This window comes from Rhinoraja longicauda, chromosome 19, assembly GCF_053455715.1.
Source record: "Rhinoraja longicauda isolate Sanriku21f chromosome 19, sRhiLon1.1, whole genome shotgun sequence".
In the NCBI taxonomy this organism is placed as follows: domain Eukaryota; kingdom Metazoa; phylum Chordata; class Chondrichthyes; order Rajiformes; family Arhynchobatidae; genus Rhinoraja; species Rhinoraja longicauda.
The window spans coordinates 2,688,284-2,710,174 of record NC_135971.1 but is presented as its reverse complement, the minus strand read 5'-3'; the positions used below and the strand labels follow the sequence as shown (position 1 = coordinate 2,710,174).

The 21,891-nt window shown below is 55.7% G+C and overlaps 1 protein-coding gene across 1 annotated transcript in view; it reads right to left on the bottom strand.

Annotated features, from left to right (window-relative positions):
• LOC144602580 (butyrophilin subfamily 3 member A2-like) overlaps nucleotides 1-20,910 on the bottom strand; it is a 24,307-nt gene extending 3,397 nt beyond the window's left edge. Inside the window, exons 1-8 of the mRNA XM_078415707.1 lie at nucleotides 20,884-20,910; nucleotides 19,540-19,702; nucleotides 19,324-19,401; nucleotides 17,334-17,684; nucleotides 16,485-16,766; nucleotides 9,005-9,127; nucleotides 8,065-8,097; nucleotides 234-260 (exon numbers count right to left, since the gene is read on the bottom strand). Coding sequence (XP_078271833.1) covers nucleotides 234-260; nucleotides 8,065-8,097; nucleotides 9,005-9,127; nucleotides 16,485-16,766; nucleotides 17,334-17,684; nucleotides 19,324-19,381 — 874 coding nt within the window. The 5' untranslated portion in view covers nucleotides 19,382-19,401; nucleotides 19,540-19,702; nucleotides 20,884-20,910. The remainder of the gene's footprint in view (nucleotides 1-233; nucleotides 261-8,064; nucleotides 8,098-9,004; nucleotides 9,128-16,484; nucleotides 16,767-17,333; nucleotides 17,685-19,323; nucleotides 19,402-19,539; nucleotides 19,703-20,883) is intronic.
• Between the last annotated feature and the right edge of the window lie 981 nt (nucleotides 20,911-21,891).

Here is a 21,891-nt window from a genome sequence, read left to right as displayed (position 1 = left end):
AAAGTCTTGACTTAAGTTTAGGGCTCTCAGACGGGTAATCTCAATATCATCACTGCACACGCACAACGCACACACACGCACACACACACACACACACTCACATGCACACACACACACTCATGCGCACACGCACGCGCACACACACACACAGTCCCTCTCTCACACTCAGGCACATACACACACGCGTATATACACACAACACACACTGACTCTCATGTAAACCAAGATCTTACCTTGGTGGCCACGTATCCTCTTCCACTCTGAAAACAGAAACAACAAACAAGAATGAAGAAAATTCTCTGGAATCCAATCCGCCCCTCTTTCTCTCCCCCCTCTATGTCCACCCCTCTCTCTCCCCCCTCACCCCTCTCCCCCTCTCTTCCACCCTCGCCCTTCTTTATCCCACCATCTCTCTCCCACCCCTCTCTCTCCCCATCCCTCCCCCTCTCTCTCTCCCCCTCTCAATGTCTCCCCCTCTCTCTCTCTCCCCATCCCTCTATATCCACCCTCTCTCTCCCCCCCTCTCTTTCCCCTCTCACTCTCTCCCCCCCTCTCTCACTCCCCCTCCTCTCTCTCTCCCCCTCCCCTCCCCCCCTCTCTCTCTCCCCATCCCCTCTCCCCCCTCTCTCTCCCCCTCCCCCTCTTCCCCCCCTCTCTCTCTCCCCCTCCTCCCCCACTTCCCCCCCTCTCTCTCTCTCCCCCTCTTCCCCCTCTCTCTCTCCCCCTCCCCCTCTTCCCCCCCTCTCACTCTCCCCCTCCCCCTCTTTCCCCCCTCTCTCTCCCCTCCCCCTCTACCCCCCCCCTCTCTCTCTCCCCCTCCCCCTCTTCCCCCCCCCTCTCTCTCTCCCCCTCCCCCTCTTCCCCCCCTCTCTCTCCCCCTCCCCCTCTCCCCCCCTCTCTCTCTCCCCTCCCCCTCTTCACCCACCTCTCTCTCTCCCCCTCCCCCTCTTCCCCCCCCTCTCCCTCTGTCCCCCTCCCCCTCTTCCCCTCTCTCTCTCTCCCCCTCCCCCTCTCCCCCTCTCTCTCTACCCCTCCCCCTCTTCAAACCCCCCCCTCTCTCTCCCTCCCCCTCTTCCCCCCCTCTCTCTCTCCCCTTCCCCCTCTTCCCCCCCTCTCTCTCTCCCCTCCCCCTCTTCCCCCCGCTCTCTCTCTCCCCTCCCCCTCTTCCCCCCTTCTCTCTCTCCCCTTCCCCCTCTTCCCCCCTCTCTCTCTCTCCCCTCCCCCTCTTCCCCCCCCTCTCTCTCTCCCCCTCCCCCTCTTCCCCCCTCTCTCTCTCCCCCCTCCCCCTCTTCCCCCCCTATCTCTCTCCCCTTCCCCCTCTCCCCCTCTCTCTCTCCCCCTCCCCGTCTTCCCCCCTCTCCCTCTCACCCTCCCCCTCTTCCCCTCCGCCTCTCCCCCCTCCCTCTCTCCCCTTCCCCCTCTTCCCCCCCTTCTCTCTCCCCCTCCCCCTCTTCCCCCCCTCTCTCTCTCCCCCTCCCCCTCTTCCCCCCCCCTCTCTCTCCCCCCCTCCCCCTCTTCCCCCCCTCTCTCTCTCCCCTTCCCCCTCTCTCCCCCCTCTCTCTCTCCCCCTCTTCCCCCCCCCTCTCTCTCTCCCCCTCCCCCACTTTCCCCCCTCTCTCTCTCTCCCCCTCCCCCTCCCCCTCTTCCCCCTCTCTCTCCCCCCTCCCCCTCTTCCCCCCCTCTCTCTCTCCCCCTCCCCCTCTTCCCCCCTCTCTCTCTCTAACCCCTCCCCCTCTTCCCCCCCTCCCTCTCTCCCCCTCCCCCTCTCCCCCCCTCTCTCTCTCCCCCTCCCCCTCTTCCCCCCTCTCTCTCTCCCCTCCCCCTCTTCCCCCCCTCTCTCTCTCTCCCCCTCCCCCCTCTTCACCCTCTCTCTCTCCCTCCCTCTCTCTCTCCCCTCCCCCTCTTCCCCCTCTCTCTCTCCCCTCCCCCTCTTCCCCCTCTCTCTCTCCCCTCCCCGTCTCCCCCTCTCTCTCTCTCCCCCTCCCCCTCTTTCCCCCCTCTCTCTCCCTCCCCCTCTTCCCCCCTCTCTCTCTCCCCTCCCCCTCTTCCCCCCTCTCTCTCTACCCCTCCCCCTCTTCCCCCCCTCCCTCTCTCCCCCTCCCCCTCTCCACCCTCTCTCTCCCCCTCCCCCTGTTCCCCCCCCCTCTCTCTCTCCCCCTCCACCTCTTCCCCCCTCTCTCTCTCACCTCCCCTCTTCCCCCTCTCTCTCTACCCCTCCCCCTCTTCCCCCCCTCCCTCTCTCCCCCTCCCCCTCTCCCCCCTCTCTCTCTCCCCCTCCCCCTGTTCCCCCCCTCTCTCTCTCCCCTCCCCTCTTCCCCCCTCTCTCTCTCCCTCTCCCCTCTCTCTCCCCCTCCCCCTCTTCCCCCCTCTCTCTCTCCCCTCCCCTCTTCCCCCCTCTCTCTCTCCCCCTCCCCCTCTTCCCCCCTCTCTCTCTCTCTCCCCCCTCCCCCTCTCCCCCCTCTCTCTCCCCCTCCCCCTCTTCCCCCCTCTCTCTCTCTCCCCTCCCCCTCTTCCCCCCCTCTCTCTCTCCCCCTCCCCCTCCTCCCCCCCTCTCTCCCCCCCTCTCTCTCCCCCCTCTCTCTCCCCCCTCTCCCCCTCTCTCTCCCCCCCTCCTCCCCCCCTCCCCTCCTCCTCCCCCCTCTCTCTCTCCCCCCCTCCTCCCCCCCTCCCCTCCTCCTCCCCCCTCTCTCTCTCTCCCCCTCCCCCTCTTCCCCCCCTCTCTCTCTCCCACTCCCCCTCTTCCCCCTCTCTCTCTCCCCCTCTTCCCCCCCTCTCTCTCTTCCCCTCCCCGTCTTCCCCCCTCTCTCTCTCTCCCCCCTCCCCCTCTTCCCCCCCTCTCTCTCTCCCCCTCCCCCTCTCCCCCCTCTCTCTCTCCCCCTCTTCCCCCCTCTCTCTCCTCCCCCTCTTCCCCCCCTCTCTCTCTCTCCCCCTCCCCCTCTTTCCCCCCTCTCTCTCCCTCCCCCTCCCCCTCTTCCCCCCTCTCTCTCTCCCCTCCCCCTCTTCCCCCTCTCTCTTCTACCCCTCCCCCTCTTCCCCCCTCCCTCTCTCCCCCTCCCCCTCTCCCCCCTCTCTCTCTCCCTCTCCCCCTCCCCCTGTTCCCCCCTCTCTCTCTCCCCCTCCCCCTCTTCCCCCCCCTCTCTCTCTCCCCTCCCCTCTTCCCCCCTCTCTCTCTCCCTCCCCCTCTCTCTCCCCTCCCCCTCTTCCCCCCTCTCTCTCCCCCTCCCCCTCTTCCCCCCTCTCTCTCCCCCTCCCCCTCTCCCCACCCTCTCTCTCTCCCCCTCCCCCTCTTCACCCCCTCTCTCTCCCCCCTCCCCCTCTCCCCCCCTCTCTCTCCCCCTCCCCTCTCTTCCCCCCCTCTCTCTCTCTCTCTCCCCCTCCCCCTCTCCCCCCCTCTCTCTCCCCCTCCCCCTCTTCCCCCCCTCTTCCCCCCCTCTCTCTCTCCGCCTCCCCCCCTCTCTCCCCCCTCTCTCTCCCCCCTCTCCCCCTCTCTCTCCCCCCTCTCTCTCCCCCCCCTCCTCCCCCCTCCCCTCCTCCTCCCCCTCCCCCTCCCCTCTCCCCCTCCACCTCTTCCCCCCCTCTCTCTCTCCCCCTCCCCCTCTTCCCCCACCTCTCTCTCTCCTCCCTCCCCATCTTCCCCCCCTCTCTCTCTCTCCCCCCTCCCCCTCTCTCTCTTCCCCTCCACCTCTTCCCCCTCTCCCCCCTCTCCCTTCCCCCTCTCTTCTCTCTCCCCCCCTCTACTCTCTCTCCCCCCTCTTCTCTCTCCCCTCCCCTCTCCCCCCTCCCACCCCCCCTCCCCCCTTCGCCTCCCTCCCCCCCACTCTCCCCCCTCCTCCCCCTCCCTCTCCCTCCCCTCCCCCCTCCCCCCTCTCCCCCCTCCCCCTCTTCCCCCCTCTCTCTCTCCCCCTCCCCCTCTTCCCCCACCTCTCTCTCTCCCCCTCCCCATCTTCCCCCCCTCTCTCTCTCCCCCTCCCCCTCTTCCCCCCTCTCTCTTCCCCTCCCCGTCTTCCCCCCCCTCTCTCTCTCTCTCCCCCTCCCCCTCTTCCCCCCCTCTCTCTCTCCCCCTCCCCCTCTCCCCCCTCTCTCTCCCCCTCTTCCCCGCCTCTCTCTCTCTCCCCCTCCCCCTCTTTCCCCCCTCTCTCTCCCTCCCCCTCCCCCTCTTCCCCCCTCTCTCTCCCCTCCCCCTCTTCCCCCCTCTCTCTCTACCCCTCCCCCTCTTCCCCCCCTCCCCCTCTCCCCCCTCTCTCTCTCCCCCTCCCCCTGTTCCCCCCCTCTCTCTCTCCCCCTCCCCCTCTTCCCCCCCTCTCTCTCTCCCCTCCCCTCGTTCCCCTCTCTCTCTCCCTCCCCCCTCTCTCTCCCCTCCCCCTCTTCCCCCCTCTCTCTCTCCCCCTCCCCCTCTTCCCCCCCCTCTCTCTCCCCCTCCCCCTCTCCCCACCCTCTCTCTCTCTCCCCTCCCCCTCTTCACCCCCTCTCTCTCTCCCCTCCCCCTCTCCCCTCCCCCTCTCCCCCTCTCTCTCCCCCCCTCTCCTCTCCCCCTCCCCCTCTTCCCCCCCTCTCTCTCTCTCTCCCCCTCTCCCCCCTCTCTCTCCTCCTCCCCCTCTTCCCCCCCTCTCTCTCTCCCCCTCCCCCTCTTCCCCCCTCTCTCTCCCCCTCCCCCCTCTTCCCCCCTCTCTCTCTCCCTCCCCCTCTCCCCACCCTCTCTCTCTCCCCCTCCCCCTCTTCACCCCCCTCTCTCTCTCCCCCTCCCCCTCCCCCTCTCCCCCCCTCTCTCTCCCCCTCCCCCTCTTCCCCCCCTCTCTCTCTCTCTCCCCCTCCCCCTCTCCCCCCTCTCTCTCCCCCTCCCCCTCTTCCCCCCTCTCTCTCTCCCCCCTCCCCCTCTTCCCCCCTCTCTCTCTCCCCCTCCCCCTCCTCCCCCCCTCTCTCCCCCTCCTCCCCCCCTCTCTCCCCCCTTCTCTCCCCCCTCTCCCCCTCTCTCTCACCCTCTCTCTCCCCCCCTCCTCCCCCCCTCCCCTCCTCCTCCCCCTCCCCCCTCTCCCCCCTCCCCTCTTCCCCCCCCTCTCTCTCTCCCCCTCCCCCTCTTCCCCCACCTCTCTCTCTCCCCCTCCCCATCTTCCCCCCCTCTCTCTCTCTCCCCCTCCCCCTCTTCCCCCCTCTCTCTCTTCCCCTCCACCTCTTCCCCCTCTCCCCCCCTCTCCTTCCCCCCTCTCTTCTCTCTCCCCCCCTCTACTCTCTCTCCCCCCCTCTACTCTCTCTCCCCCCTCTCTCCCCCTCTTCTCTCCCCCCTCCCCTCTCGCCTCCCTCCCCCCACTCTCCCCCCTCCTCCCCCTCCCCTCCCCCCTCCCCTCCCCCCTCCCCTCTTCCCCCCCTCTCTCTCTCCCCCTCCCCCCTCTCCCCCACCTCTCTCTCTCCCCCTCCCCATCTTCCCCCCCTCTCTCTCTCTCCCCCTCCCCCTCTTCCCCCCCTCTCTCTCTTCCCCTCCCCGTCTTCCCCCCCCTCTCTCTCTCTCTCTCCCCCTCCCCCTCTTCCCCCCTCTCTCTCTCCCCCTCCCCCTCTCCCCCCTCTCTCTCCCCCCCTCTTCCCCGCCTCTCTTTCTCTCCCCCTCCCCCTCTTTCCCCCCTCTCTCTCCCTCCCCCCCTCCCCCTCTTCCCCCCTCTCTCTCTCCCCTCCCCCTCTTCCCCCCTCTCTCTCTACCCCTCCCCCTGTTCCCCCCCTCTCTCTCTCCCCCTCCCCCCTCTTCCCCCCCCTCTCTCTCTCCCCTCCCCTCTTCCCCCCTCTCTCTCTCCCTCCCCCCTCTCTCTCCCCCTCCCCCTCTTCCCCCCTCTCTCTCTCCCCCTCCCCCTCTTCCCCCCCCTCTCTCTCCCCCCTCCCCCTCTCCCCACCCTCTCTCTCTCCCCTCCCCCTCTTCACCCCCCTCTCTCTCTCCCCTCCCCCTCTCCCCTCCCCCTCTCCCTCCCCCCCTCTCTCTCCCCCCCTCTCTCTCCCCCTCCCCCTCTTCCCCCCCTCTCTCTCTCTCTCTCCCCCTCCCCCTCTCCCCCCCTCTCCCCCCCTCTCTCTCCCCCTCCCCCTCTTCCCCCCCTCTCTCTCTCCCCTCCTCCCCCCCTCTCTCTCTCCCCCTCCCCCTCCTCCCCCCCTCACTCCCCCCTCTCTCTTCCCCCTCCTCCCCCTCCCCTCCTCCTCCCCCCTCCCCTCCCCCCTCCCCCCCCTCTCTCTCTCCCCCCCTCCCCCTCTTCCCCCCTCTCTCTCTCCCACTCTTCCCCCCTCTCTCTCTCCCCCTCTTCCCCCCTCTCTCCTCTCCCCTCCCCCTCTTCCCCTCTCTCTCCCTTCCCCCTCTCTCTCTCCCCCTCCCCCTCCTCTCTCCCCCTCCCCCTCTCCTCTCTCCCCCTCCCCCTCTCCCCCCCTCTCTCCCCTTCCCCCTCTTCCCCCCCTCTCCCCCTCCCCCTCTCCCCTCCCCCTCTTCCCCCCCCCTCTCTCCCCCTCCCCCTCTCCCCCCCTCTCCCCCTCCCCCTCACCCCCCCCTCTCCCCCTCCCCCTCTCCCCCCCCTCTCCCCCTCCCCCTCTTCCCCACCTCTCTCCCCCTCCCCCTCTTCCCCCCTCTTCCCCCCTCGCTCCCTCCCCTTCTTCCCCCCCTCACTCCCTCTCACCCTCTTCCCCCTCCCTCTTCCCCCCTCCCTCTCCTCCCCTCTTCCCCCCCTCCTCTCTCCCCCTCTTCCCCCCTCCCTCTCTCCCCCTCTTCCCTCTCTCCCCCCTCTTCCCCCTCTTCCCCCTCTCCCCCCTCTCCCTTCCCCCCTCTCTTCTCTCTCCCCCCCCTCTAATCTCTCTCCCTCTTCTCTCCCCCCTCCCCCATCCCCCCTCCCTCCCCCCTCCCCCTCCCTCCCCTCCCCCCCTCCCCCTCCTCCCCCCTTCGCCTCCCTCCCCCCCACTCTCCCCCCTCCTCCCCCTCCCTCCCCTCCCCCCTCCCCTCCCCTCCCCCCCTCTCCCACCCCCTCTCCCCCCCTCTCTCCCCCCCCCCTCCCCCCTCTCTCCCCCCTCTCTCCCCCTCTCACCCTCCCCCCTCTCACCCTCCCCCCTCTTCCCCCCCTCTCTTCTTCCCCCCCTCCTCCCTCCCCCTCTTCCCCCCCCTCTTCCCCCCCTCCCTCTCTCCCCCTCTTCCCCCCACTCTCCCTCCCCCTCTTCCCCCCACTCTCCCTCCCCCTCTTCCCCCCTCCCTCTCTCCCCCTCTTCCCCCTCCCTCTCTCCCCCTCTTCCCCCCACTCTCCCTCCCCCTCCCCCTCTTCCCCCTCTTCCCCCTCTCACCCCGCTCTCCCCTTCCCCCTCTCTTCTCTCCCTTCTCCCTCTTTTCTCTCTCTCCCCCCCTTCTCTCCCCCCTCCCCCTTCCCCCCCTCCCCCCTCCCTTCCCCCTCCCCCCCTCTCCCCCTCCCTCCCCCTCCCTCCCCCCTCCCTCCCCCCTCCTCTCCCCCCTCTCCCCCTCTTCTCCTCCCCCCCTCTCTCCCCCCTCTCTCCCCCTCTCTCTCTCCCCCCTCTCTCCCTCCCCCCTCTTCCCCCCCTCCCTCCCTCCCCCTCTTTCCCCCCTCCCTCCCTCCCCCTCTTTCCCCCCTCCCTCCCTCCCTCCCTCCCCCTCTTCCCCCCCCTCTCTCCCCCTCTTCCCCCTCCCCCTCTTCCCCCTCCGTCTCTCCCCTCTTCCCCCCCACTCTCCCTCCCCCTCTTCCCCCCTCCCTCCCCCTCTTCCCCCCTCCCTCCCCCTCTTCCCCCCTCCCTCTCTCCCCCCCCTCCCTCTCGCCCCCTCTTCCCCCCTCCTCTCTCCCCCTCTTCCCCCCCCTCCCCCTCTCCCCCCTCTCCCTTCCCCCTCTCCTTCCCCCCTCTCTCTCTCTCTCCCCCCTCTCTCTCCCCTCTCTCCCCCCCCCTCTCTCCCCCCCCCTCTCTCCCCCCTCCCTCCCCTCCGTGTGGAGAACATGCAAACTCCACACAGACAGCACCCGAGATCAGGATCGAACCCATGTCTCTGGCGCTGTGAGATATCAATTCTACCATTCCTTCTCTTTTGTGAATATTTCTATACTAAATTCTTACCATTTTCTACGATGGATTTGCGCCGTTCCAGCTCTGGAAGAAGAAACCAGTGTTACATTGGAACAACGAGCATCAGAGGCAATGAAGATCAGAGTCAGGGGGCAATCCAAACAAGGCTGGAAATAAGTGCAGCACAATGAGGGAAGTTCCACGCGGGTCCGGCAGCTGCAGAGAGGAACAGGATTCCCGGTTCAGGTTGGCAGGGTCTCATCAGCCTGGACAATGTCAGATAGTTACCGGTGTGAGACAAGTGTAGCGGCAAATAAAGGAGGGAAAACAAATGGTGTGGAACATGTGAAGGGCAGGAGAGGGGAATGACGAGGAACGGATCAGGTGAGTAAATACACTGTGGGTCCGGGGATGTTTCAATGTCTCACCCACGACTGACAGTCGCTGCGGGAACCTGTGATCACGGTGATCATTGTGTGAAACAGTTGGGGACAATGTTGAGTCTGGAAGGCTGCGAGATGCCGGATTCAAAGGCGGGCGGTTACCCGGCCTCTGCTCAACCTCATTAGATCAGTGCAGGAGAGCGAGGGAGAGCTCACGCTGGGACGGGACACGCAATGAAAGGGACAAGTGAAGGAAAGCTCAGGTAGACAACGGGGAACTGCACAGAGATGTCCACCCACGTGATCACCTCACCTGTGCTCTGTCTCCCCGCGGTGGAGATCAAACACAGGAAACAGAGACAAGTGCAAGTGACGCTGTGTCCAGTTAAATTTCCCCCCACTGCACCGCCTCATGCACAAACAGATCTCACATCTGCCCGTTTACCCCATTACCCCACCTCCCGGGCCACTGATACTCTCTCCAGGCCCAGGGGCAACAATTACCGCTGGAAGATCAGAGCCCGCGGAGAGTGCTCTGGTTTCCCACTGAAGTTACACTGGGAATCAAGGATTTCCTGACCCGCATCTCACGCTGTTGTTTAACGTACCTTTAATGCGTCTGTTTTGTTTCACGTTCCAATAAAACACAGCGCCATTGGCGGCAATGAGAAGACAAATGGTGAGGACCAGCGGCAGGACCCAGTCAGGAACGCCAGCAGGGAAGATCTCATCTGCAGAGTGAAGACAGTGAATCAGACAGTGACAGTGACAGTGAATCAGACAGTGACAGTGAATCAGACGGTGACAGTGACTGTGACAGTGAATCAGAGTGACAGTGAATCCGATAGTGACAGTGAATCAGACAGTGACAGTGAATCAGACAGTGACAGTGAATCAGACAATGACAGTGAATCAGACAGTGACAGTGAATCAGACAGTGACAGTGACAGTGAATCAGACAGTGACAGTGAATCAGACAGTGACAGTGAATCAGACAGTGACAGTGAATCAGACAATGACAGTGACAGTGAATCAGACAATGACAGTGAATCAGACAGTGACAGTGAGAGTGAATCAGACAGATACAGTGAATCAGACAGTGAGAGTGACAGTGAATGTGACAGTGACAGTGAATCAGACAGTGACAGTGAATCAGACAGTGACAGTGAATGTGACAGTGAATCAGACAGTGACAGTGATTCAGACAGTGACAGTGAATCAGACAGTGACAGTGAATCAGACAGTGACAGTGAATCAGACAGTGACAGTAAATCAGACAGTGACAGTGAATCAGACAGTGACAGTGAATCAGACAGTGACATTGAATCAGACAGCGACAGTGAATCAGACAGCGACCGTGAATCAGACAGCGACCGTGAATCAGTCAGTGACAGTGAATCAGTCCGCGACAGTGAATCAGACAGTGACAGTGAATCAGGCAGTGACAGTGAATCAGTGACAGTGAATCAGACAGTGACAGTGAATGTGACAGTGAATCAGACAGTGACAGTGAATCAGACAGTGACAGTGAATCAGACAGTGACAGTGAATCAGACAGCGACAGTGAATCCGACAGCGACAGTGAATCAGACAGTGACAGTGAATCAGACAGAGACAGTGACAGTGAATCAGACAGTGACAGTGAATCAGACAGCGACAGTGACATTCAGACAGTGACAGTGAATCAGACAGTGACAGTGAATCAGACAGCGACAGTGAATCATACAGCGACAGTGAATCAGACAGTGACAGTCAGACAGTGACAGTGAATCAGACAGCGACAGTGAATCAGACAGTGACAGTGAATCAGACAGCGACAGTGAATCATACAGCGACAGTGAATCAGACAGTGACAGTGAATCAGACAGCGACAGTGAATCAGACAGCGACAGTGAATCAGACAGTGACAGTGAATCATACAGCGACAGTGAATCAGACAGTGACAGTGAATCCGACAGCGTCAGCCACACACACATCACAGCTGCCCGAGCAACCTCCCGCCATGACATCAGTATATATATATATGTATAACATTAAAACGTAAATTTATTTATATATATATTATTTTGTATATATACATGCACACATACACACACAGACACACACACACAAACATACACACATACACTCATACACACACACACACACGTAGACACACACATACACACACACACACATACACACACACACACACGTAGACACACACATACACACACATATATACACACATACTCATACATATACCTTTACATATACACACACATATATATATATACCAGTTTATGTATCAGCATATATACTGTATATATCTGTAACAATATATATCCTCACGTGGGCTACAAATGTAAGTTTTAATGTAATTCCCAAGCATGAATTTTGGGACGGGTGGGAGGAGCCAGCCACTTGGTCTAGATGATGCCCCAACATGGTCCATGCCGGACAACGCCACAGATTGTTGGTCCTCCCTTCCATGGGGTGGCAGCAGCGGTTTGCAATGTGGTGCATCCCGACACGCACACGTGGAACCTCGCTCTCCCAGCGGGCAGAGCAGCGACTGGATGGAGGTTTACAGTGACGGGCAATTAGATACTCATGGGTTACCCTTGTAGACTGGGACAGAGAGCCTTCAATTCGGGGTAGTCATGAAAAGACAACGTTGGAGGTGACGCTTCTGTTTATACCGCGTCCCCACAACTATTCAGATCAAAGCTTCATCTACATTCACAGTCTTATGATTCACTCAGACACTGGTGCCAGGGTGATTCAAGTGAACCCAACCCAATGGAACAGATCCCTCTTCCCCCCGCACTGGGACCACTGCCCGACGACTTGGAGCCCATTTCTCCCACAATGATTGTGGACCCATGTGGTAACTGCATGACCCCATTCGCCCCGTGCCAATTTCCACAGGTCTCGGGTAGTCATCCAGAAACCGTCCCCTTCACGGTTCTGCTTTGTAATCGGACCATGACGGCTCCATCAGCAGAACCTTCATCCCAGTCCTAGCGTCGTCAATGGTTCCCATGTGGTCAATGTGACAGGACCGTACATGCCAATGCTCTGGCAGTCCTCATGGTTTGTCCATTTAAGACTTTTCAGGAGAGCGTCAGGGATTTAAAAGAGTTTGTGTCGATGTCCAACCTGTTTGGACAAGTTGTGGATTCAGTTGGCCTTTCATGCAGATGAATGAATGAATACGTTTATTGGCCAAGTATGTGCACATACAAGGAATGTGCCTTGGTGCTCCGCTCACAAATGACAACACAAACAATAGACAAAAGGTGCAGGAGGAGGCCATTCGGCCCTTCGAGCCAGCACCGCCATTCAATGTGATCACAACAGAGCACACATCCAGAAGCAGCCCACATCATAGCTGGGGACTTCAATCATGCAGACCTAAAGTCAGTTCTCACTAAACTTGAACAACACATAAGATGTGCTACCAGGGGGAAAAACACACTAGACAAGGTTTATTCAAATATTAAGAAGGGTTTCAGGTCAGCACCACTACCACACCTGGGGCAGTCAGATCACCTGTCCATATTCTTAACTCCAGCATACACCCCACTCAGGAGGAAAGCTCCAGTCACCATAAAGACTGTTAAGACATGGCCTGAAGGAGCTTCCTCGCAGCTGCAGGATTGCTTCGAAAGGACCAACTGGGATATTTTTGAGGATCAGGACTTGGAGGAGTATACATCAACGGTACTCTGCTACATCCAAAACTGTGTTGACAATGTCACCGTCGACAAACGTATCCGGTTGTATCCCAATCAGAAGCCCTGGATGACAAAGGATGTCAGGTCTCTCCTCAAGGACCGTAACACCGCCTTCAGGTCTAATGATAGAGCTCTATACAGTGCTGCTAGAACCAACCTGAAGAGAGGCATCAAGGATGCCAAAGCATCCTACAAGAGGAAGATTGAGGACCACTTTACCAACAATGACCCACGGTGGGTATGGCAAGGCATCCAGCACATCACCAACTACAAGACCAGCAACCGCACGACTGCCGACGGCGACGCCTCGCTGGCAGAGGAACTTAACTGTTTCTTTGCTCGTTTCGAGGTGAAAGCTGCAGTGGCAGACATAACACCCTCTCCAGCACCTGACAGCAACACCTTCACTGTGCAGGAGTATGATGTTAAGCGCGTGCTCAGAGCAGTGAATCCCAGGAAAGCTGCAGGCCCCGATGGTGTGACGGGCAGAGTGCTGAGGGGATGTGCAGACCAATTATCTGAGGTCTTCACAAAAATCTTCAACCTGTCCCTTTTAAAATCCACCATCCCTCCCTGCCTGAAGTCCGCCACAATCATCCCACTGCCGAAAAAGTCTGTCATCAGCGGCCTTAACGACTACCGTCCGGTAGCACTCACACCGGTCATCACAAAGTGCTTCGAGAGACTGGTCCTGCTGCACATCAAAGCCAGCCTCCCACCCACCTTCGACCCATACCAGTTTGCCTACAGAGCAAATAGGTCTACAGGGGATGCCATCGACACTGCTCTTCACACTGCACTGACCCACCTTGAACACCAGGGGAGCTATGTGAGGATGCTCTTCCTCGACTTCAGCTCTGCCTTTAACACGGTCATCCCGAGCAGACTGGTCACCAAACTTTCTGACCTTGGATTTTCCCAAACCATCTGCCAATGGATCAAGGACTTCCTGACCAACCGCCCCCAGACCGTAAAAATAGGCCCTCACCTCTCCTCCACCATCACCACAGGGCTGTGTGTTGAGCACCATCCTTTACTCCCTCTACACTCAGAATTCCTCAGATTTACAACTCTCTGACTGAACTTTTTTTTCCTCATCTCAGTTCGAAATGGCCTACCCCTTATTCTTAAACTGTGGCCCCTTGTTCTGGACTCCCCCAACATTGGGAACATGTTTCCTGCCTCTAATGTGTCCAATCCCCTAATTATCTTATATGTTTCAATAAGATCCCCCCTCATCCTTCTAAATTCCAGTGTATACAAGCCCAATCGCTCCAGCCTTTCAACATACGACAGTCCCGCCATTCCGGGAATTAACCTAGTGAACCTACGCTGCACGCCCTCCATAGCAAGAATATCCTTCCTCAAATTTGGAGACCAAAACTGCACACAGTACTCCAGGTGCGGTCTCACCAGGGCCCGGTACAACTGTAGAAGGACCTCTTTGCTCCTATACTCAACTCCTCTTGTTACGAAGGCCAACATTCCATTGGCTTTCTTCACTGCCTGCTGTACCTGCATGCTTCCTTTCATTGACTGATGCACTAGGACACCCAGATCTCGTTGAACTCCCCCTCCTCCTAACTTGACACCATTCAGATAATAATCTGCCTTTCTATTCTTACTTCCAAAGTGAATAACCTCACACTTATCTACATTAAACTGCATGTGCCATGTATCCGCCCACTCACACAACCTGTCCAAGTCACCCTGCAGCCTTATTGCATCTTCCTCACAATTCACACTACCCCCCAGCTTAGTATCATCTGCAAATTTGCTAATGGTACTTTTAATCCCTTCGTCTAAATCATTAATGTATATCGTAAATAGCTGGGGTCCCAGCATCGAACCTTGCGGTACCCCACTGGTCACTGCCTCCCATTCCGAAAGGGACCCATTTATCCCCACTCTTTGCTTTCTGTCTGTCAACCAATTTTCTATCCATGTCAGTACCCTACCCCCAATACCATGTGCCCTAATTTTGCCCACTAATCTCCTATGTGGGACCTTGTCGAAGGCTTTCTGAAAGTCGAGGTACACCACATCCACTGACTCTCCCCTGTCAATTTTCCTAGTTACATCCTCAAAAAATTCCAGTAGATTTGTCAAGCATGATTTCCCCTTCGTAAATCCATGCTGACTCGGAATGATCCTGTTACTGCTATCCAAATGCTCAGCAATTTCGTCTTTTATAATTGACTCCAGCATCTTCCCCACCACTGAGGTCAGACTAGCTGGTCTATAATTAACCGTTTTCTCTCTCCCTCCTTTCTTAAAAAGTGGGATAACATTTGCTATCCTCCAATCCACAGGAACTGATCCTGAATCTATAGAACATTGAAAATTGATCTCCAATGCTTCCACTATTTCTAGAGCCACCTCCTTAAGTACCCTGGGATGCAGACCATCAGGCCCTGGGGATTTATCAGCCTTCAGTCCCATCAGTCTACCCAAAACCATTTCCTGCCTAATGTGGATTTCCTTCAGTTCCTCCATCACCCTAGGTTCTCCGGCCCCTAGAACATTTGGGAGATTGTGTGTATCTTCCTCAGTGAAGACAGATCCAAAGTAACGGTTTAACTCGTCTGCCATTTCTTTGTTCCCCATAATAAATTCCCCTGCTTCTGTCTTCAAGGGACCCACATTTGCCTTGACTATTTTTTTCCTCTTCACGTACCTAAAAAAACTTTTGCTATCCTCCTTTATATTATTGGCTAGTTTACCCTCGTACAGGAGGAGATGAGACAGCCTACAGGGATGAAATCCAAAGGCTGGCAGCATGGTGTTCAGTGAACAATCTTGTCCTGAACTACTCCAAAACAAAGGAACTTATAATAGACTTCAGGAAAACCAGTGCAGAACACGACCCACTCTACATCAATGTGGTCTGTGTGGAAAGGGTACCCGCTTTCAGGTTCCTGGGTACGCACATCGCAGAGGATCGTACCTGGTCTACCAACACCATCACCACAGTGAAGAAGGCACAGCAGAGACTCCACTTCCTGAGGATCCTCAGGAAGACCAACCTGCAGGAGAAGCTCATGATGTCCTTCTATCGCTGCTCCATCGAGAGTGTGCTGGCATATTGTATAACCACATGGTATGCCAGCTGCTCAGAAAAGGACAGGAAGGCCCTTCAGAGGGTCATCACGACGGCCCAGAAGATCATCGGCTGCTCACTGCCCTCCCTGGAGCACCTGTTCAGCCTACGCTGCCTCAGTAGAGCAGGCAAAATAATAAAAGCTCCATCCCACCCCGGCCACCGTCTGTTTGTTCATCTGCCCTCTGGTCGATGTTTCAGGTCGATCAAATCCCGAACAAACAGACTTAAGAACAGTTTTTACCCCAGGGCCATATGAGAACTGAACACTACTTTCTGCACTAGGCAACTCTGTTAAAACTTTTGTACTTAATATAATTGTATTTATTTGTTTTTGCATTTATTGCATATATGTTTTTACGCACCGTCAGGATTGGCTATTTTTAAAATTTCGTTGTGCTCGTTGCAATGACAATAAATGAATATTATTATTATTATTATCATTCTCAATCAGTACCACGTTCCTGCCTTCTCCCCATACCCCCTGACTCTGCTATCCTTAAGAGCTCTATCTTAGCTCTCTCTTGAATGCATTCAGAGAATTGGCCTCCACTGCCTTTTGAAGCAGAGAATTCCTCAGATTTACAACTCTCTGACTGAATTTTTTTTTCCTCATCTCAGTTCGAAATGGCCTACCCCTTATTCTTAAACTGTGGCCCCTTGTTCTGGACTCCCCCAACATTGGGAACATGTTTCCTGCCTCTAACATGTCCAAACCCTTAATAATCTTATACATTTCGATAAGATCTCCTCTCATCCTTCTAAATTCCAGTGTATACAAGCCTAGTCGATCCAGTCTTTCAACATACGACAGTCACGCCATTCCGGGAATTAACCTAGTGAACCTATGCTGCACGCCCTCAATAGCAAGAATATCTTTCCTCAAATTTGGAGACCAAAACTGCACACAGTACTCCAGGTGCGGTCTCACTAGGGCCCTGTACATCTGCAGAAGTACCTATTTGCTCCTGTACTCAACTCCTCTTGTTATGAAGGCCAACATTCAATTGGCTTTCTTCACTGCCTAACATACAGTTAACAATTAAGAATAAATTATGATGCAAATTTAAAAGGCAGTAAAGCAGCAGGATCGGCGAATACAGTAAACATTCTTTAAAAATCAGTGATAATTTCCCCACAGAAGTGAGATTTAGCTGAACCGTCAGTGAGAAACATGTGAATACCTCAGTGAACATTCTGGGCAGTCGGGGTTTCAATGGGATGTAAATCTCTTCATACTTCAATGATCAAACAGAAACGTTTACAAACCTGATATCTTAACAATTGCCTCATGTTGTATGTTTAACCATCTGTATCGAACAACACACTTGAACTTGTTCGTTGACTGCCTCGTTACTGTCACGTTGCTCTCCACATTTATAAGACCTTCCGTATCTTCATGGTATCTTGTTTCAGCTTGTGGTAAAACCTGTCCATCCTCGCCGATCCACAGCATCCCTGGTCCAGGATACCATCCACCAGATTTACACACGAGCTGGATTCCATCTCCCTGGTATCCCAGCAACTGAATCCGGGGCTTACTCCCCAAACCTGCATCAGTGACAGATGTAGAAATGACAATAGTCAGGAAGAATAGCAACTTGGACCAGTCAGCATTTTGTTCAAGGTGCCAAACCCTCTTGCAATAATACTTATACAATTTACAATTATTTCTAGTTCCAATGCAAAGTCTTTGAGCTGAAACATCAACTCTGCTTCTCTCTCCCCAGTCGCTGCCTGACCTGCTGAGTGTTTTCAGCATTTCCGTAAATAAATGCAGGTGGGTTTTATTTACATGGTAAATGACTGGGCCCTGGAGAGTGTGGTGGAAAGGAGATCCCGACTACGGGTGCTGTCTGTTCGGAGTTGGTACGTTCTCCCCGTGACCTGCGTGGGTTTTCTCCGAGTTGTTCGGTTTCCTCCCACACTCCAATGACGTACAGGTTTGTAGATTATTTGGCTTGGTGTATGTGTAAATTGTCGATAGTGTGTGTAGGATAGTGTTAATGTGCCAGCATCGCTAGTCGGTGTGGTGGACCGAAGGGCCTGTGTCCGCGCTGTGTCTCTAAAGTAAACATTCCTTTAAAGTTAATAATATCAATGCATTTACTTACTCACCTTGAACTCGCAGTTGAGCTGGAGATGCTTCATTCTCAGTTCTGTCTGTAACTGAACATGTATATTTCCCTTCATCAAGCCTCCTTACGTTCATTATTCTGAGGGAAATGTTCCCTTTGGCCAGTTCATCTTTAAACAGTTGGGCCCTTGCTCTGTAATCCTGGTGTTGAGCGAGGGCGTCACTTTGTCCATGTCTGTACACGAGGACTGGCGAGGCCAGACCTGACTTCCTCCATTGCACCTCCATGTCGCTGGTCAATATATCTGGCACAAGCTGACACTCCAACACCACATCTCCACCTACAGTGGCTGCAAAACCACCATCGCCCGGTACAATTACGGCAAATTCACCTGGGGATCAATGCAAATAATTGAAAACATAATTATTTAAGGAATCAATCATGTAAAAATAGAAAACAAAATTAACATCAGAAAAGTTGCATCGTTCTGTGCGCACAAAGACCAACAGCATTTGTTTCATGAGGGCTTGAATACAAAAACAGGGATGTAATGCTGAGGCTATCGAGGGCACTGGTCAGGTCGCATTTGGAGAATTGTGAGCAATTTTGGGCATCATAACAGAGGAAGGATGAACTGGCTCTGGAGAGAGTCCAGAAGTGGTATCTTAGAATGATCCCACGAACCAAGCGTTTGACGGCACAAGTTTAGAAGGAAAACGTAAAAACATAGAAACATAGAAAATAGGTGCAGGAAGAGGCCATTCGGCCCTTCGAGCCAGCACCGCCATTCATTGTGATCATGGCTGATCATCCACAATCAGTAACCCGTGCCTGCCTTCTCCCCATATCCTTTGATCCCACTAGCCCCCAAAGCTCTATCTAACTCTCTTTTAAATTCATCCAGTGATTTGGCCTCCACTGGCCTCTGTGGCAGGGAATTCCACAAATTCACAAACCTATGGGGGAAAACGTTCCCTCTCACCAGAGTTTTAAATGGCCTCCCCTTTATTATTAGACTGTGACCCCTGATTCTGGGCTCCCCCAACATTGGGAACATTTTTCCTGAATCTAACTTGTCTAGTCCTTTTATAATTTTATATGTCTCTATAAGATCCCCTCTCATCCTTCTAAACTCCAGTAAATACAGGCCTAGTCTTTCCAATCTTTCCTCATATGACAGTCTCGCCATCCCACGGATTAACCTCATGAACCTGCGTTGCACTGCCTCAATAGCAAGGGGGGGGGCTCAGTGAATGGTGGAGTAGACTTGATGGGCGGAATGACCCTAATCTGCTCCTATCACTTATGACTGGATGACCTTCTGAAACCAGGATATTACCATTTTCACTGGCTGTTCACTATTTATTTTATATCTAAGGTTGGCGTCTCAACACCAATCCGCGTGGGGCACCACTACTTACATCTTCCCACCCAGGGAGAATAAATACATTAGTCCCCACTCTCTGCTTCCTGCTGACTTATACATGGCCTATACATCAGGAGGTGCAGATCCAGAGCCAGCAACATTATAGGGGACCCCTACCACCTCAGCAACGGACTGTTCCAGCTGCTACGGTCAGGCAAACGCCTCCGCTGTCACGCTGTGAAAACAGAGAGGATGAGTCGGAGTTTCTTCCCACAGGCCATCAGGACTGTTAACTCTCATATCACCAGGGACTAATTTAATTTACGGTATTAATTATTTTTTTGTGATAAAAAAAAAATCTTCTGTTTTGCAGTTTTAGCACAATCCGCAGGCGTTGCCACTTTCATTTCACTGCACATCTGCTATTTGTATGTGACAAATAAAGTTGACTTGACTTGATTATCCATGAGTATGAGGTTGCCTCCTGCTCCTGCAGTCCCCATCGTCGCCCACAGAGGGAGCAAGGACCTTGCATCTGATCGTATTAAGTGATGTGGACAACTGCATTAAAATGGGCGATTTTAAAATATGAATCTTCTGACTCCATGAAGCCCCCTCCATGAGATAAATAAATATCAATCAGACAAGATGTTGTGGTTATTACCGTGGACTGAGGTGAGGATCCCGTGCAGTAGCAACACAGCGCAGTGAAACAGTCCCATCCCAGTAGAGGGGTCAGTGCCTGAGGGAGAGGGGGAGAGAGAGGGAGAAGTGTTAGACCCGTGATGGGCGGGAGCTGTGATCTCCCCCTCCCCCTCCGTCCCCGCCGCCGGTGTCCACCACCCCCACTCACTGCTGACCGGGGGCTGAAAGGTCACACCTTGTGCCGGGTGGCCAATGACAACCGGTGGCCAAAGGACTCCAGTCCCCGCACCGAGACCCCGGCTCCCTTTAGAATCTGCTCCTTGAGTCTCCTGTCACGGGGGTCGGGTCCGGGACGATCCTTCTCCCGGGAATTTCTTCAGTCACCCCGGCCATCAAACCTGTCAAAGGACAGAAATTGATTCTGAAGTCAAAAGATGTCGGAACAATAAAAAGAACCAGGGGGTGAGATGAGATTTGCGATTCATTTACGGAGTTGGGTGTCACTGACTGGGACATCTGTTATTCCCAGGTCGGCGCCTCCTGCAGCCACGCTTGTGGAATTCTCTCTGTCCATGGACAGTGGATCATTGGATGTATTGAAAGAGGAGGTGGATATACAGCACCTTCAACCATTTGCTGATTGGAAGCAGACTGCCTGTGTAGTCATTCCCCAGACTGCATTGGTCTGCTTTCTCTCTCAGAATATTTTACCTGCTTCACCATCTCAAAGGCTTTTTAACGTTTTTTGCTCTGTAACGCACAGTCGAGGTGAACTCTGGCACTGGTCGGTTATATCGGAGGCCAGTGTGGGAAGCGAGAGGAGGAAAATAGACAATAGGTGCAGGAAGAGGCCATTCGGCCCCTCGAGCCAGCACCGCCGTTCCATGTGATCATGGCTGATCATTCACAATCAGTACCCCGTTCCTGCCTTCTCCCGATACCCCCTGACTCCGCTATCTTTAAGGGCTATATCTAGCTCTCTCTTGAAAGCATCCAGAGAATTGGCCTCCACTGCCTTCTGAGACAGAGAATTCCACAGATTTGCAACTCTCTGACGGAAGAAGTGTTTCCTCATCTCCGTTCTAAATGGCCTACCCCTTATTCTTAAACTGTGGCCCCTTGTTCTGGACTCCCCCAACATCGGGAACATGTTTCCTGCCTTTAACATGTCCAATCACTTAATGATCTTATATGTTTCAATAAGATCCCCTCTCTTCCTTCTAAATTCCAGTGTATACAAGCCCAGTCGCTCCAGTCTTTCAACGTACGACAGTCCCGCCATTCCGGGAATTAACCTAGTAAACTACGCCCTCAATAGCAAGAATATCCTTCCTCAAATTTGGAGACCAAAACTGCACACAGTACTCCAGGCGTGGTCTCACCAGGGCCCTGTACAACTGCAGAACGACTTCTTTGCTCCTATACTTAAATCCTCTTGTCATAAAGGCCAACATGCCATTAGCTTTTTTCACTTCCTGCTGTACCCGTATGGCTGAGGTAAATGTTAACATTAGACACCAGTGAGGTGCTGGAAAACTAGGTTACCCCTCAGATTCCGATTAAATCTTTCCCCCTTCACCTTGAACCTGTGCCCTCTGGTCCTCGATTCCCCGACTCTGGGACCGGGGTTCCACAGGAAGACCGCGCCGGGTTTGGGGGAGTGGGGTAAAGTAGGACGGGAGGGAGGGGGTTAGTGAGGATGCAGCCGCTGTAATGGCTGCAACAGTCAGAGTAAAGGTTCGTGTTTCAGCTGCCCACGCACAGCCCAGGAATGTGGGACAAACAAAAGTATTTAGTAACATGATCACACTCGCTCTCCTGTGTTGAAATATTTCTCTTGTGTATATTTAAAAAACTGTTAGATTCACGGAGAGAAGCTCCATGGAAACACGCCCTTCGGCCCACTGGGTTTGTGATATCAGTAAACACACATGTTCACGAATCCGACCGCACTCATTAATGCTCCCAAGTTGCCATCAACTGCCCACCGATCCAATCCCCCAGATTCATACAGGGGCGATGTTCAGCGGCCAATCTGCCAAGACATCAGCTCGTCTTTTGGTCGCGAAAGAACCCGGAGCACCCGGGCAAATCCATGCGGTTCTGGGGAGCAATGGAGGTTAGGCTCCAAGCTGGATCACTGCAACTGTGCGGCAGTGACTCTACTATCTGAGCCACTGAACTCCGGGTTCAGTTCAATTAACATGTTCCCAGCAGTAACACATTAACCTCCGTCTCAGCGCAGTTTGTTCCCGCGCTCGCTGCTCGGGACGCCACCGGCGCCACATAGTTTCAGAGAGTGTAGCAAGGAGTTCCCTTCTTGCCCATCGCGGCCACTTCGCGCCCGTCACATACTGAACTTGGCCGCTGGGAATAAACAAATCCCGGTGACCGACCAGCTCTCCCGAGCGAGGACTCACCGACTGCCGCCTGCCTCCCTGACCCGCACCGCACCGGCTCCCGCTCTCTCCGCTCTCCCGACCGGCCAGACTCGCCGCTCCGGCCCCGACAACCAACCGAGGTCTCGGCCTGAGCCGCGCCCCGGCGGAGCGGGGTTTCACTTTCACCCAATCCCGCTGTCAAACAG